The sequence below is a fragment of the Protomyctophum parallelum genome, assembly GCF_964188405.1.
Source record: "Protomyctophum parallelum genome assembly, chromosome: 17".
NCBI lineage: Eukaryota > Metazoa > Chordata > Actinopteri > Myctophiformes > Myctophidae > Protomyctophum > Protomyctophum parallelum.
In genome coordinates, this window is record NC_139719.1 from 12,211,547 (window position 1) to 12,227,733 (window position 16,187).

The 16,187-nt window shown below is 41.9% G+C and overlaps 2 protein-coding genes across 2 annotated transcripts in view; both read right to left on the reverse strand.

Moving 5' to 3' along the window:
• abca5 (ATP-binding cassette, sub-family A (ABC1), member 5) overlaps window positions 1–3,978 on the reverse strand; it is a 39,811-nt gene extending 35,833 nt beyond the window's left edge. Inside the window, exons 1-2 of the mRNA XM_083787148.1 lie at window positions 3,855–3,978; window positions 2,011–2,171 (exon numbers count right to left, since the gene is read on the reverse strand). Coding sequence (XP_083643274.1) covers window positions 2,011–2,171; window positions 3,855–3,867 — 174 coding nt within the window. The 5' untranslated portion in view covers window positions 3,868–3,978. The remainder of the gene's footprint in view (window positions 1–2,010; window positions 2,172–3,854) is intronic.
• A 462-nt stretch (window positions 3,979–4,440) lies between these two features.
• On the reverse strand, window positions 4,441–12,741 carry LOC310875198 (ankyrin repeat and SOCS box protein 3-like). Its single transcript, XM_083788342.1, has 10 exons — window positions 12,673–12,741; window positions 11,272–11,477; window positions 10,408–10,578; window positions 10,195–10,307; window positions 9,976–10,108; window positions 9,482–9,659; window positions 8,880–9,104; window positions 7,469–7,765; window positions 7,067–7,200; window positions 4,441–5,055 (listed from the first exon to the last, which is right to left on the reverse strand). The coding sequence occupies exons 1-10, from the start codon at window positions 12,690–12,692 to the stop codon at window positions 4,853–4,855; spliced, it is 1,680 nt and encodes a 559-aa protein (XP_083644468.1). The 5' UTR covers window positions 12,693–12,741; the 3' UTR covers window positions 4,441–4,852.
• Between the last annotated feature and the right edge of the window lie 3,446 nt (window positions 12,742–16,187).

Consider the following 16,187-nt stretch of genomic DNA (forward strand, 5'->3'; position numbering starts at 1 on the left):
TTAATCAAATGTCAGTTGCACCGCAACTGACATCTCTGGAAGAAAGGGCAGAACAGAAAAGTGCTAATATCTGCACTATTCTTTTCAGCTGCTACAGTCCAAGAGGCCGCCAGGAAGAAAGGATGAAACAGAGACGCGCATTAAATATGCATTGGTGCAACTTAAATCCAAATGAAAAATGCATGGTTTTACAAAGACAGAAAAGGGGGTAGGTGGGGCATAATGGTAGTGTTTACTAAATTCCTAAATCAGTTGAAGTGCTCTGCCGGGAGGAGAGAATCAATCGATCAGGGTTTTATTTCCCCTGTTGCTCACTCACTGCAGGTTACATGTGTGTTAGTTAACATGGAATTGCAGCAGAAATAGGTATAGCCATAATAAGAAAGAGAGACTGATGACTTGGACAAACAGATATGATAATGCACTAGATTCAAAATGACACATACCGTATGAGACTAGCATATCACTAATGACATACACTTAATATCGTTTTCGAATGTGAAATAGCCGTGAGTTGAATTGGGCATCTAAATACTGGTTCAACTGTTGGGAGTATTTGGGAGCAGTGTTTTAACCATACGAACACTAACAATCTGTGTTCTGGTCATTGGTGAACATTTAATGACAATAATCGATCTACAAGCTCAAAATGCATCACACAACGCAACGGCACGATTAGCTTGTAGGTCGGCTACTTCAGGGAAGATTGGCTATTTCCAGGGAAGAGATTTGGTGTGAAGGGGAAAAAGAGGCGGCCAATTATAGACCTCTATGGGACACCGGCCAACAAAGTATAGGATTTTAAGTTGTTCAATAAAAATACACAAAGCACACTATTGGGATAGTTATTGTAAGAGGTACATACTACTATTGGGAGACCAACAATAATACATGAGGAATACAAAATACACGAAAATCGCATAATAGAAGTTAATTTGCACACAATTAAAAGTCCCTGCGGACTGCTGCGTTTTTAAGATTTGTCTCTGCGTTTTTTCCGCCATTTTTCTGAAAAACGGCAGCAGTCTGCATTGCAAGGACCTTATGACTTTAAAGATAGAGTATAGTCCAGATTTACTGCCGACATCTTTCACACCTCACAAAGCTACAGTATTGTCCGGGTTTACTGCGGCCATCTTTCACACCTCACAGGCTCACAATGTGTAAACTGTCAACCCACATTCCAGTCAATTAGACTAGATAGATACTGTGCCAACTGGTTCCAAAAGTACTGGGCTACTGGCACACGAGTTGCAATATCAAAAACGTAGGTCTACAAAGAATTAAACACATAGCAAAATCTACAATTCTACACATTCCGCTGTGCTGTTCATAGGAATTTGTCGACTTTTAATAAACTAAACTTAGGACTTCCCTACTCATCCCTCACATCTTGTCTCACCTTGTTTATGCTTCTAAACTGACTGAAGTACCAGCAATGACATATACACTGATGTATTTGCACTGTGCCATTCTTTCCTCTGTTGTTTAACAGCTGATGATGTGGTGGCTGGAAGAGGGTGAGCAAGCTATCTGTGTATATGTACACAATACACATGTATGTATCTGTATCTGTGTACTGTATGTTTCTATGTATCTTGTTCATGTTTTATGTTCATGTTGAAAATGAGATACTGAATCTCAAGGGGCTATCCCTTAATAAAACTCTAACAAACCACCTGTGAAATTGTGTTACGCTGCTTTTTTCAGAATAGCATTTAGAAGATATTTGGCAGAATCGGGTCCTACGGTCTTATAATGGGTTTAACCCATTTTAGGCGGGAACCCCTTTTGGTGTTAGCATTATGTTATGCTTTAGCTATTGAAAAATAGCAGATCTACAAGCTCATAGCGCGCCACCGAGTGGCGTGCTACGAGCTTGTAGGTCTGCTATTTTTGAAAAATCGAAGAATGACTGACATAGAAACATAGCTTTTTCAGAAAACTGTCAGGATGTAGAAGACACTTTTAGATCTGATCTCAGGTCAGAATGGGTTTAAGAAACAACACCTGCAGGCTCTGCTGTTTGGTTCTCCATTTGATCAGCAGGTTCTTGTAGAGAAGACTTCTGGTCTGGTGCCATACTCCTGCACTTCTCCTGTAGACGGGCTGCATGCTGCCAGCCTCCCTCATCTGGGCGACGGGGTGTGGAAGAGATGAGCTCTCTGATGCTGCAACGTAAAGTCAAACAACATTTTGGAAATACTCAAAGCGTCCCCCTGGTTACGCTAAGATTGGTATCGGTCCATCGTGAGAAAAACAATCAGAGCATCCCTAGTATAGATATGTGGGCAGTGGGCACCAGGGAACAGTTTGCACCTCAGTGTTAAATTGCATTTTCTTTTAACAAAATGTTAATAAATATATATATTTGAAATTTAATTTTAAGTAAAATATACATGATTAGATCATGCTTAAATATTCAACAATTAAGGTCTAATGTTTCTACAATTGATACAAAACCCTTATATCCACTTTATCCAGTCATTTTGGGGGCATAAACAAGAAGTTGACGGAGGGCACATATGGGGCTAACCATGTACCCGTCTAGATACTTCCTTAATGTTAACGAAGTCCACACCCACAACACCAGAGGTAGTGCAACGAACCATGTACAACCCAGATTCGGCACGAACAAGGGACTACATTATTTTCGCTCTTATGCCACAAAAATGTGGAACGCCCTACCAACAGTCATTAAGACATGCGAATCCCTTGACTCTTTCAAAACCGCTCTCAAAGGGCACCTACGGACCGCTGCAATTCAAAACTGGCCCCCGTAAAATCTGAATTCCCCCCCCCCCCCCACCACCTTTTCCCCTCACTTTATATGTTTCTTTACACTTTTTACCTCCTTTATGATGAATTCCTGTTCTGTTCTTTGGCTATATAGAAGTGTCTATTTGTACGTTTCTAAATGTTTTGATGAATTGAACAAGGTGGACCCTCTTGTAAACAAGTGTAATGCTTTATTGGGTCGTCCACTCACAGTTAACAGTCTTTGTATTGAGTTTGTGCTTGAAATGTACTGTAATTCTGCAAACTGTTAATAAATAATTCAATCAATCAAAAAACTATTTTCTGAAAATGTTTTCCCTGCAGGTTTTGTTCACTGATTGGCCTTGCTACTGCTTTGCTACTGAAAAGAAATGTCCAGCAGAGCAACTTATCTTTTCAGAGAATCTCAATAGAATTAACATGTAACACCATGACAGATGCCCCCCTTTCTCACTGACAATCTACTGAATATTATTGTTTATGTTTATTGCAGATGTTACTGGTAGCAGGTGTTTTTAAGTGGATGGGATAGCCTCATATTATGTATGTCCATGTTGATGTCGTCAAGTTGATGTTTGACATGTTTGATGTACTGCTTTGTCTATGTTTTGTGTTGTGCCCTCAGGACCCCCTCGTAAAAGAGATAATGCATCTCAAGGCGGGCTCATCCTCAAAAAGTCAAAATACATTTAAAATAGAAATAAACATCTGCACCACGTACGACCATACAACATGTCTTAAGAGGGAGCTGCTAGCTTAACGTTATACTGTATAGCCAACCACCTAAACCTGCCGATATATGCGATGAATGCATGATGCTGGTGGCCATGGGTTAACTAACACAACTGCACGCCATCAGCCGTGACATTTTCCTCCAGGCTCCACGCATACATTTATATTCCTTATACTTTATAAATACACAAAGTCAACATTTTGAGAAGAATGTGACGCTTTCAGCTGCAGCAGCATCGACTATAAAGCTAGCAGCATAAGCTAACCAACACAACCATCACCAATAATATCTTCTCATAATTATTATAACATCAGTATATGGAAGAAACGCCCATGGTACTCACGTATAAAATACATTAAGCCATGTCTTTCTGGTAAATGTCCGATTCAATGAGCACGCATTTATTTTCAGCTTTCAGGTGATATGTTTGTGTCAGTAAATGAAACAGATGTAAAAATTGTTTCTCTGCTTTACTTCCGCCTGTCAGATTCGGTCACGCCCCAGAATGGTCACGTTGGCCAATCACTGGTCGCGTAGGCGTACGTGTTTTTTATTATTATTATTTCAATGTAATTAAAATGTATTATAAGTGGTGAATGAGATTTAGCCTCTCAGAACTAAACTAAAGAATATGTCCACATTTCCATGCTGTATTGATGTTGGTGGTACCATAGAAGAGATAACAGGCAAACGTTGATCAAAATAAGAATTCTTCTACATTCTGTAATTGTGTAGACTTCATGCAGATGTTTAACAATAATTTAACTCTTGGGAGTGTAATATGAAACCAAATGGACCCGCTCTTGGTTTGCGCTCTGACCACTATGGTACTGTATATTCACTGTCAAAGTAAAGTGTTCAACATATCAAAACATGGTAGGGTGACACTCATTTTTTTATTCTTAGAAATGCCATAACATGACAGACATTTCAGATATCCAGCCTTCATCAGTGGTATGCGTGTGACATAAAAAAAACCCAAAGGGGAACGCCTACTGAGTGGCAATAAACTACTTTGTGGCCTTGACAGCCCATACATTCAAACAGAAAGGTCCTAGCTGATACTAAATTAAATTAAACAATGTTAAACTAATTTTGCCACTTGTATTGCCACTCACTGAATGCATGCACATACCCTCTATAGTAAACAAACAAACCAACAATCTTTCCACTCCTGGCGTTTTGAGCAGGAAACAAGGGAACAGGTGTTCTCAACTCAAAGGAAAGCAAAAATAGTAATCAGCACTTGAAAATAAGTTGGAAATAATGTACAAAAGGTTTAGTCATATTGCATGGATACAAAATAATATAAATGTACTATAAAGAGAGGCAGAGGGGTCTTTATAGAACATGTCTGTGAAGGTGGTGTATGTGTACGATATCGGTGCGCCTTTGATCTGTCAAAGGCGGGATTGGCGGGATGTCTGAGAAGTGGAGGTAGCCATGTAGTCGGTTGGGCACTGGAAGCTGCTGGATGAGCGTCGGATGCCCCAGCACGTCTCTGATCTTCAGCCTGCAGAGGTGGAAGAGAGACGGTACACAGTCTAGAGAGGAAAGGGGAGAGAGAGAGAGAACAGAGATGGATTGTTAAAATTCCATTGTTCAGAACACACTGTGGAATCCGTTAATGCTGCTTTGTTTCTGCACATGTCCATTCAATCCAACGTTGGGTCGGGAGCCTATCTTCTGTTTCTGTAGCATGAGGAAGATGGATGTACCTTAGCTCTGGTCCATAGCCTTCTACTGCTTCTACGATTCTGCCCTGCAGTATAAGGCTATGGGACTTTCGGTTTTAAATCTCAAATCGAAATCAGACCAGCCTCTCCTCTTTAGCGTAAATAAAAATAAAGTTTTTGCTACTCACCAAAATAAAGGCGGGTTGTGTCAGTAGAAAGTCTATTTTCCTTAGTGGACGCACTCTGAGCCCCCCACCACACGTATAAATGGTACTTTTTGGCCAGAAAGGGATTTTTTTTCACCGGAGGAAAAATATTCTCTATGAGGCAATTCTCTGGGCAGTATCGGTAGAGGGCGCAGGAGTAACTAAAAGTATTTTTTCCCCGGTGGAAACAAAATCCCCTTTTGGCCAAAAAGTACAGTTTATACGTGTGGTGGGGGGCTCAGAGTGCGTCCACTAAGGAAAGTAGGCTTTCTAATGACACAACCCGCCTTTGTTTTGGTGAGTAGCAAAAACGTTCTTTTTATTTACGCTAAAGAGGAGAGGCTGGTCTGATTTCGATTTGAGATTTAAAACCGAAAGTCCCATAGCCTTATTCTGCAGGGCAGAATCGTAGAAGCAGGAGAAGGCTATGGACCAGAGCTAGATGTACCTGTACGTGCCCTGGACATGGCGCTAGTATGTCGCAAGGCCTTACCCCGAATCCAACCCTTTATACCAGGGGTATAAACCTGTTTCAATTCAAAACCCATTATTTATTCGCCATTTCTAAAACAGTTAGTCCCAACTCCCAATACTTGATTCTGATTGGCTGGTTTATGATTAGACCACATACTAAATGTCACGATAAATAATCTACACCTTAAAGCTGCTATAAGCAATAATGTCAAAATTTGAATGATTGAATTAGATTAGTTTTTTTGGCATTTAGACAGCCATCATCAATGAGTAAAACGCTCCCATTTGTTTTGTCTCTGTGACACATCTAGGGGCCACAATCCCCATTCAAAGATGTTCCTAGAAGCTTTGTCATTGGTCAAAAAACACTTCTAAGCACCACCCGCGCTCATGTGAATGAGTCTCTCCGGGCGGGCGTGTAAAGACAGCAAGATTCTCCTATTCCCCTGTGAACAGCTGACCACCCTCGTAATGTAGCTAAGTAGCCATGCTAGAGTTTGTGACATGTTCACATACTGTACTAAATCTGCCACCACATAAATGTTGTTTGTCAATGTAACTTCGTTTGGCAAAAATGGACAATTAACTAACAAAGCCTGACTGGAATGGCCGAGTAAACAAGGAAGTAGCTGTAAAGTGTAACTACTTTCTCCAGTAGGAATAGTTTCCAGTTTAATATTGTTTAATATTGCCAATTGTTTGTAACCGTTTTAGACACGTCTCGTGCCTCACCACACCTCTCAGCCATTATAAAATACAAGGTAATCTGAGACCTCTTGTGGCTTATTGCTTTATTGAGCCACAGAACAACATTTGATGAGATTTAGCCTCTCAGACTCAAAACTAAAGAATATTTTGTTGTCGTTGGATAAGATTTTGTTCACAATTCCATACTGTTGGCAAACGTTTAGGTTCTTTTTAATGATAGAAAACGTGAGCGGCCGTTGCTACATCAAAAAACACACACATCAAAAAGCAACACAGCAGACAATAATGTGTTAAGTCTTTTGTTATTTTTCAGAAGCGATTACTTTACAAAAGGCCACAGTCATTCAGAAATAGTGCAGCCCAGTCACGTGACCATGTCCTTTCTTTCTGTAAGCTTCCTTGGTTTATGGCAGACAATCTTCCTTATTTACTTATTTACTGTTTTGTCCTAATTCTGTCCTAATGACTGACTTGATCATGCGTGGCCTTACCAAAACAGGCCAGTGGTGTCCAGGTCTTCTCATCCAGTCTCCGGAACAGAATGTTTCTCAGATCTTGTGACAGGGTCGACCAGTTCACGAATGCCAGTAGGTAGTTCAACACCTCGCTGTCTGCCTTTTCCAGCCTATGAAAACAATCACAAGCTCAATGTGGTGTCCTTGACGGAGCTAGTACAGGGGGTCCCCAGCTAAATAATTGATAGCTAGGGAGTATGAACCAAAGTGTTACCGTAACAGTGTACAAATTAAGTCATAGCGATGCAAAAAAAAAGGTCATATCGAGCCAGGATTGAGAATCACTGCTCTAACCCATTTGTAGATTTTGTACAGTGTCAAATTGTATCACTAAACTAAACATGACACATTTATGCAATGAAAAAGCTAAAAGCTTACATGATGGGCTGCAGCAGTAAAGACGGCTCCAGGTCAGCCTGTAGGAGCACGGGCAGCCAGCAGGAGGCAAACTTCACATTGTCGAGTGCTACACAGAGCAGTGCCCTCAATTCAGCACGCCTCAACGCTCTTCTCTGGTCCGGTATGGAAGAAAGGGCCCGGCTCATATTCTGGATCTTGGGGATACGTCTGTGCTGCAGTATCAGCGGCAGCAGCTCTGGTTTAATGGGCAAGGCAAACATCCACACACCCTCAGTCAAAGTGGCTCCTGCGGCCAGCAGCAACTTCACCGTTTCACTGAAAGAAGAGATTTAGTTGTATATTTCAAGTTGTATATTTCAGCCATGTCATACAGCAGAAAAACTGTATTTTAAATTTACACAGGCGTTAGACTCCTCTAGCATGTGGCAGAGTCCTGCACGGGTCCAATTTTGACAACAATCAATAATCAGAACCGCGTTCCGACACGCTACCCACGATTATATCAAAATGCAAAACAGGCCCGTCCTGCCCGTCAAATAATGGACCCGTTGCCCGCCCCATTAACCGTTCGTATCGCCGGCACCGCTCGCTATCTTTGACTTTATTTCATCCAACAGCGCATGTGGTCACTGTGGTGTGGTGGTGGTGGAGGGTCGCACACGGAAGAGGGAAGGCAGTTGACTGGCATTAGAAACCTGCAGATGACCATATGCATGTGCATATTAATAATCTGCCCGTTATCCGACCACATTAATTAATTAATTATTCCAATTTATAGATTTAAAAGCTATAATAAGCCTATAGATAGATGCCATTAATTTATTTCCTGCATGTTTTCAATGTTTTTAATTTATAATATAATTGAATGACCCAAATCCACCCTAAACTGCGGTTAACCGTGGCTAAATCTGCCTTCCGCAGGTCTCTCTGCTGCTGCTATATTATCATCATAACATAAAGTTATATCATGAGTTCGACCTAAATGGCGTTATATATCAATATCAACAAGGATAGGATGATAAGATTAGCCTGCCCTGATGAGCGTCTTGAATTGATCCAATTCTGATCCATCTGTATCAGAAATTACGTTAACTTTCTGAGTGACGCATTACTTTATCTGTGTTAGCCTACATCTTGTACATATTGTATCTTGTACATTGGCGTTTCAATAGCGCAAGGTGACGAAAATAGCCGACAGGCAGCTCGTAGTGAGAACTGAGAAGGCCCTGACCCCCCCAGGTTCAGCGCTTTGTCCTGGGGACCACCAGGTGGTGGGCACCACCAGGGGCATGGTGATGTATGAGGTCGTAGAGGTTGTTCAGGGCCTTATAGGTGGTGAGCAGTATTTTAGAATCTATTCTGTATTTTACTAGTGAGCCAGTCCACTTCGGGGTTTTTTTGTTTTTGTTAAATGGGTTTGTGTACAAACCTGCACGGGTGGTCATCGTCACACGCTATAGACATGGCATAGACCAGCGGTGACTGATGACCCAGCTTGAGACTGCAGTCCTGAGCGTCTGGACTGTAGCCCTCCTGCAAGAGCAGCTCCACACTCTGCTGCCGCTTCTGATTCACAGCGACGTACAGAGGACTCACCATGGCTTCGCCGCGGTCGCACGCACGCTCCGTCACAGCTATCAGCCTCTTGAGGATGCTGGAAGCACAGAAGTGAGAAACATTTCTCAGTATACTCAATGATTCACTCAAATCACGATATGATTCAAATCACGATATTAGGATCACGCTACGACACACATTGTGTAACAAACATTGAAGACGAAGGTGAGGATGCAAATTCTGATTGGCCGGAATGAGATGATGTATGATGATGTACGATGATAAGAGCGCCCCTCACTTCACACAGGTGTGATTTTTATTAAATCAATTAAAATTTTCACCAGTTTGAATAGTGAATATTGCCAATCTACAATCTCACAACACGTTTTATAATGACATGCAGCGTACTGCAGTGTACTGTGTATATACAGTTATATATCACAGAGAAACGTCTTATGGATCAGTACTAGGTACCTGATGTGGCCCAACTGAGCGGCAGCGTGAATGGGGAGCTGGGGCCAGTCAGAGCTGCATGGTAGGTTAGGATCAGCGCCACGCTCTAAAAGAAGCTCCACGCATCCTTCATAACCCTCTTGAGCTGCAATAAACAGCGGCGTGGCCAAGTCCTCTACCTGGGCATTCACGTTGGCTCCTACAGTACAGTGGAAAACACATGTGAACACCTAATAACAACAGCAATAAACTAGAAAGGTGCATTCTGGGGAATTGCGTGTGGTTGCACTGACGCGAGTCTTATATTATAGAAATAGTGTGTGTGTGTGTGTGTGTGTGTGTGTGTGTGTGTGTGTGTGTGTGTGTGTGTGTGTATCTTTAAAGGCAGAAAAGCCCCCCAAAATATCTTTAAAAAAAAAGAAGAGAGGACCAGCCGGTGGGCCGACCCTAGTAATAATAACAATAAGACGATGATGATGATCGTCACAAAAACACAGTAAGGAAAATTGGTTGACCTGCATCAATAAGAATCTCCAGGCACTGTTGCTGTCCGTACTGTGAGGCTAAAAACACAGGAGTGATCTTGTGGTCATCGAGTGCCTCCAGGTGACACACACCAACCAGTGTGCGTAAAATGTCACTGTGACCCTTGGGAAAGAAAATAATAAAAGTGTGACATGATTCATGGTATAAAATGTAAACTGTACATCTCTGTGTGTGTGTTAAAATATTACCTTATAAACGGCTTGGTGAAGGCAGGACCAACAGGAGGCAGTATGTGTGCCGTTGACTTCTGCACCTTTACGGACTAGCAGTTCCACAATCCCTTTATGCCCAGCATCCACAGCTACAGTATATAGGAACACAACTGATAAATATCACATAATATATACAGATTTAAGTACCACAATGACAATAACAATGACTGCGTTCGTTACATACAGTACCTGCAAAAAGAGGACAGGACAGATCGTTGGTTGGCTGGTTAATGTTGCCGTGTGCTTTCAGAAGGGTTCGTACCACCGGCAGGTTCCCTTGCCGTGCCGCCAGGTACAGTGCAGACTCTCCCTCGTGAGTCAAAGAGTTCACGTAGCCGCGATGGCCGTGCGATGAGCCTGCTGCTTAGCAATTCAGAAAAAAAGCAGTAAGAGCAAAGGCCGTCTTTAGCCACTGAAACCTAATACTGTGCCATACGACGAACATGAGCCATGAGCAATAATTTGCGGAAGTATTTGAGACCACCTATTGATAATAAAAGGCCCCTTTTCCACCAAAATAACTTTGGTTCTAGAACGGGTTCCGTTCTAGATTCTTGGAACCGTGGCGCTTTCATGGAACCGGCGGCCATTTTTCGGTTCCAGTTCTGATTCAGCTTTTAGGGTTCTGAACCAATTCATTTTCAGTGGAAACACTCTGAACTGGTTCAATATTAGGCGGGGAAAAAAGACCTGAACCGGTTCAACCCCGGTGGCCATAGGGTACTCGTGTCGTGGCACAGGGGTAAAGTAGGATCTGGTGGTTCAACTGCTGTTGCAAGCAGTGGGAAGAATAAACAGGCATAATTGGGGGCATACGTACAAATAAAAATCACACCTGTGTGAAGTGAGGGGCGCTAATATATTAAAGTCTAACTCATGTTGATTAGGACGGTGATGTAATCGTGATTTAAAACAAACGGTGCAAATACAAACATTAAACGCCATTAACAATAAAGAGACAATATGACGTACTGTAAATGACACATTATGTCCCCCTCCCAACTGCCCCAAGTATGTATGAACATAACTGTTTGCCATACAATCCTTGCTTACCAGCAGCAGACAGGATCTCTTGCACGCACTCCTTGTGGCCAGCGGCCGCTGCCTCGTGCAGGGCGTTCCAGCCACGGTTGTCTCTGCTGTCTATGCTGAGGCCTTTGTGGATCAGCTTCCGAACGCGCTCTCTGCACCCGGAGCGAGCTGCTGCCGCAATGCTGGACACAGTGTCCCCGTAACACTCAGTGAAGTCCATCGCCTTTCTAAGTGTTGGAAAGATGTACAATAATACATACAGGAACTGGGAAGTTTATGTTTTTTTTCCCTCACCTATGAATACCTTAATGGAGAGAGGGAACAACAAGTTTAACTAGAGTAATTTTCCACCCTTAAGCATAATTGTATACTTTGTCGCACATGTTGTGCAAAAAAATAATGGAAATGGCAGATCTACAAGCTCACAACGAGTTGCATAGCAAAGTGTTGTCGGCTTGTTGATCTGATATTGTCACTATTTTTGAAGAATTGTAACGTTTCTTGAAACTTCTCACCTATGACATGCACAAAATAGGGACTGTTTTATTAAATTATTGATATCAATTACTTTTATGATTAAATCGATTAGTTCTCTTGCTGCACCCCTGATCTTAGCTCTGGTAATGGTTCTATGAGAAGCATTAGGGCTATGGATCAGAGCTACCCAGCTGATCTGTGATTGGACTGTGATAAAACCTTTCCAAAATTGGGAAGCCGTGGATATACACGTTAATTGTGAAAAACATTTAGCTAATTAACTTGCCCTACATTTGCCAGGACCGTCAGAAGATAATTTACAAGGAAGGGGTGCTTGCATAGCCTCAATTGGATCAATTCAAGACTATCATAGATGTCTTTTGACATTTGCATAGAGAAATACGAAAGTATTAGTCAGACTTGGATAGTCTTGAGCCAAGGCTAGCATTCTTCTGTCATTGCTGTGTGACTGTGACAGTGTGACTGAGAGAGTTCATACAATACAGTGCAAAGATAGATTCCTGCATTCGTGTTTAAACCTAAATAGAAAACATAAAAATAAATGTCCAATTGATTGAAATATATGTATTAACAGTTTGCCGAATTACAGTACAATTCAAGCACAACTCACGTCACTGACGACCCAATAAAGCATTACACTTAATTACAAGAGGGTGTTCATCAATTCACCAACGCAATGGACCACCAGCCCCACTAGCCCTGGAACAAGACTGCCATGATGATTATTATGAATACGAGAGTCATGAACCATGGCTACAGCCCCACACACTTTAAAGTTTAAAGTGTTACGCTAGGACACAATTTAAACAAATGTAGTAGCCTACTGTAGTGATGATTAATAGTATATGATTTTACATATTTATATAAATACATGTATACACGATTAGTAACGGTAACGGTTGTAGTAACGAGGAAGGTTCCTACCCTGTGGGCATTTGGTCCATTTATAAATGTATATCGAGTGCCAGTTTCAGCAAAGAGGACCATTTTACCAGTTCACTTTACTTCCGTACACACACGGCAGCTACTGCTGCGATTGGTCAACAGAAAAGCCCCTGTGACATGATCCGTAACAGACCAATTATTGTGGGTGCAAAAACCTAGATTGGGCGAGAGGCTCCCCCTAGTGGCTAATCTGAATTCCACTGCAACTTCAGATTTAAATCAACTATGGCAATTGGCAAATACCGTTAACTTCAAGTCATGATGCAAAGGTCAGCTTTAAAAGGTCTTTCAAGGTTTGTCAGTTTTAACTTAATGCTGCTACATCCACAAATTCCACCTGCATCCTCAGAGGAGTGAGAGTTCACTATACCAGATTCTAAACACTTTTCATTCCAAAAAAAACTCTAGTTATACAATTTGTCATCTAGTCCCCAAATCTACACTTTTATTCATAAACTCTGGTAAGGGTTCATATATTGGACCCCTGGTGTTGAGAACCCGAGTACTATGAATGCAAGTGGTACAGAGTAGACAGTAGCCTATACTGTACCACACATCTGGTTGCCCTCTGCAGTCTATTCCAGAGCAGAGCTTTTCACTGTGTGGCCAACACCAAGAGACAAGTCAAAATCTCATACCTGTATTTATAGTGAAATAGACGATCTACAAGCTCAGTATGGCACAATGAGCTTGTAGATCTTTTGTCTGGGGTGGAAAATAAATTCCTTAGTTGTTAAAATTCTTTGTGGGTATATCATTTTTTTGCCTCTGCATGGGGAAACTGGGTGTGCAGAAAATACTTATGTAAACATGAAAATGTTATAGTACAGTATATTGCAATAATGCATGCCTGTCACACAAACAGGAACCAATTGTCTATTCAATCAATTTCTTAGAAAAAGTACATTAGTAAATAAACCAGGTGAAGGGCATTACAACTTCCTTTTAAACATTACCATACTTCTGAAAGGAAATTATACCACCAATTCAAAACGTATTATATTTATTATTTACAAAATGCAGATATTTACAAAAATGTGAGAACTTTCCATTTACATTGATAATTCATAAATATGTAAATAGCAAAGGTCTCATGTCAAACATAATGATGGTACACAGAAAATTTACATAATTGAAGTTACATTGTCTTTCGCACAACAAACATGTAGTATGTTATGTAGCCTACATGACAAGTAGACAGAAAAGCTGTCTACAAGGTCCCAACACAACACGTGAGCTTGTAGATTGACCATTTGCTGTCGAGTCACACCCATCCAAACTGCATCACTCTCTCATTTTGAGTAGGCTCTCACTAGTCACCCCATCAAAAAGAAGAAAAAAAAAATATATATATATAAAGGTCGATGAAATGTCCAATTCCACCTCAGGGATTGCCAAGCAGGGGAGCAGATAGACTCTTCAGAGACGACTGCAGCTCAGAAAGGCCAGTGACATCAGCTTGCTCTCCGAGTACTTCTCCTTGACAGCCTAGTTGAGAGGGAAAACTAAATTAGAATTATAGTATTTAAACATATTTTACTCCATTATATTATACTAACCCTAGTGGAGAGGAACTTGTGTATTAAACATACCCATCTAACTCCATACTACATTTTACTAACCCTAGTGGAGTATAGACATTTAGTATTCAATATTTATCCACGTAAACATCACCATCTTACTGCATTATACTCACTCCAAGTTAGAATTAAGCAGATGCTCATCATATGCAGAGTGTCTCAGTAATCTAGAATAATTGGTCTGAACATATCTGTTCATCGAAACTATAGGATGCCTGGTAAAGAAATGACCCTAGCATCCATCTTACCCCATTTTGGCCGGGAACCCATTTTGGTGTTAGCATCATGTCGTGCTTTAGCTATTGAAAAATAGCAGATCTACAAGCTCATAGCGCCACCGAGTGGCGCGCTACGAGCTTGTAGGTCTGCTATTTTTGAAAAATCGAAGAGCGACTGACATAGAAGACATTTTTAGAATCTGATCTCAGGTCAGAATGGGTTAAATAACATGCCATCTAACCTACATTTATACTAACCCTATCCCTACTGCCAACTCAGCTGGAAATGTTCATTCCCCTCACTGTCACTCTTAGCGATGTGCTGCATAATTGGTTTCAGGTGAGCCTCATCATGTTGTGAAATGCTGAGCAGATAAAATGGCAATCTAAGTTGCTCTTACCTCCAGAAAACAATCCAAGATGGCAACTGTGAGATGGGTCTCCTGATGTAGCTGGAAACTGTGATGAACCTTGATCAGCCAGTCCACTAAGACAGCTCACATGTGTGCCGTTATCTTGTAGCCCTTCACGTACCCGGGTCACACAGCATGCTTTACCTGTGCAAACAAAACACTGCATTACATTGCTGCAAGACACCAGGTCAGATTATAGCACACAATGCGTTGCACAGATTTGTGAGCCTTTAGATTGGCACTCTTTGCATCTAAGTTATTTGTCAAATCTGCCTAGTGCAATTTGTGTTTACAATGCCTAAAAGCCAAATACAATAATTTCCATGTCAAGTAAAATGTCATGATTGTGACAGACAACCCTAGTCACATCATGTAGTAAAAAGTATACATATATATTATATACACACACACACACACACGTGGTTTAGAAGACATTTTGTAGGGCTAGAGTGACAAGTGTGTGTGATTTACCTGGGGTCCCTGCTCAGTTGTGTATGTTGTAAGGGTCTCCCACCACACACCTCCTAGCATGCTCCATGGTGGCATCTCCTTGGACGTCTGCCTGGAGTACTTTGGATCCTTGGTGATTTCTGTAAAAGGTTTGTTTTATCTACGGGTGGTCCTTAGTCTGATCCCTTACCCTTTGAGCTGTCCGGCATGGTGGCCCCTGCCAAGACCTGCTCTCTGGGTAAGCGATTCGCAAGCTCCTCCACCAACGTCAAGGTGACCACCCATGGGAGGAGTCCCAATTTAGTCATCGCCAATTCCCAATTGCCCCAAGTGTCCTTTGAGTCCCTGTTGCTGGGACCACCACCCCCACAGCTGGGGAGGTATAAACTACTGTGTGCATCCTCCCATACACACTTGCAAGTAGCTTCTGCAGTGCAGCAAAAGGGACGGTCACTTGATCCATCGCCAGCTTAAGTTCCCACCCGTACACACGGCCAATTGTGTGATGGAGCGCCAGGCCAAGCTGGAAGCACTGCAGTTACACCTGGGCGTTGAACCCAGCTTTCTGCTGCAGTGGTGGGCGAGTACTTTACCTCTTACCACACCCAGACGCCCCACAGACAGACAAGACAGACAACAGACAAACGCTCAGGTGCAAGACGCAACCTAGAGCATTCACAGGGTTGAATGGCACCTCCGCCAGATGCAAGGCCAACTGACTGGTGAAGATGACACAGAGCAGCAGCACGCAAGACTCAGTCGGTAGAAACCTGTGAACTGAACATACTGCAGAAAAGATAAAGGCAAACAAGACACTTCGTTAATTTCAGTCA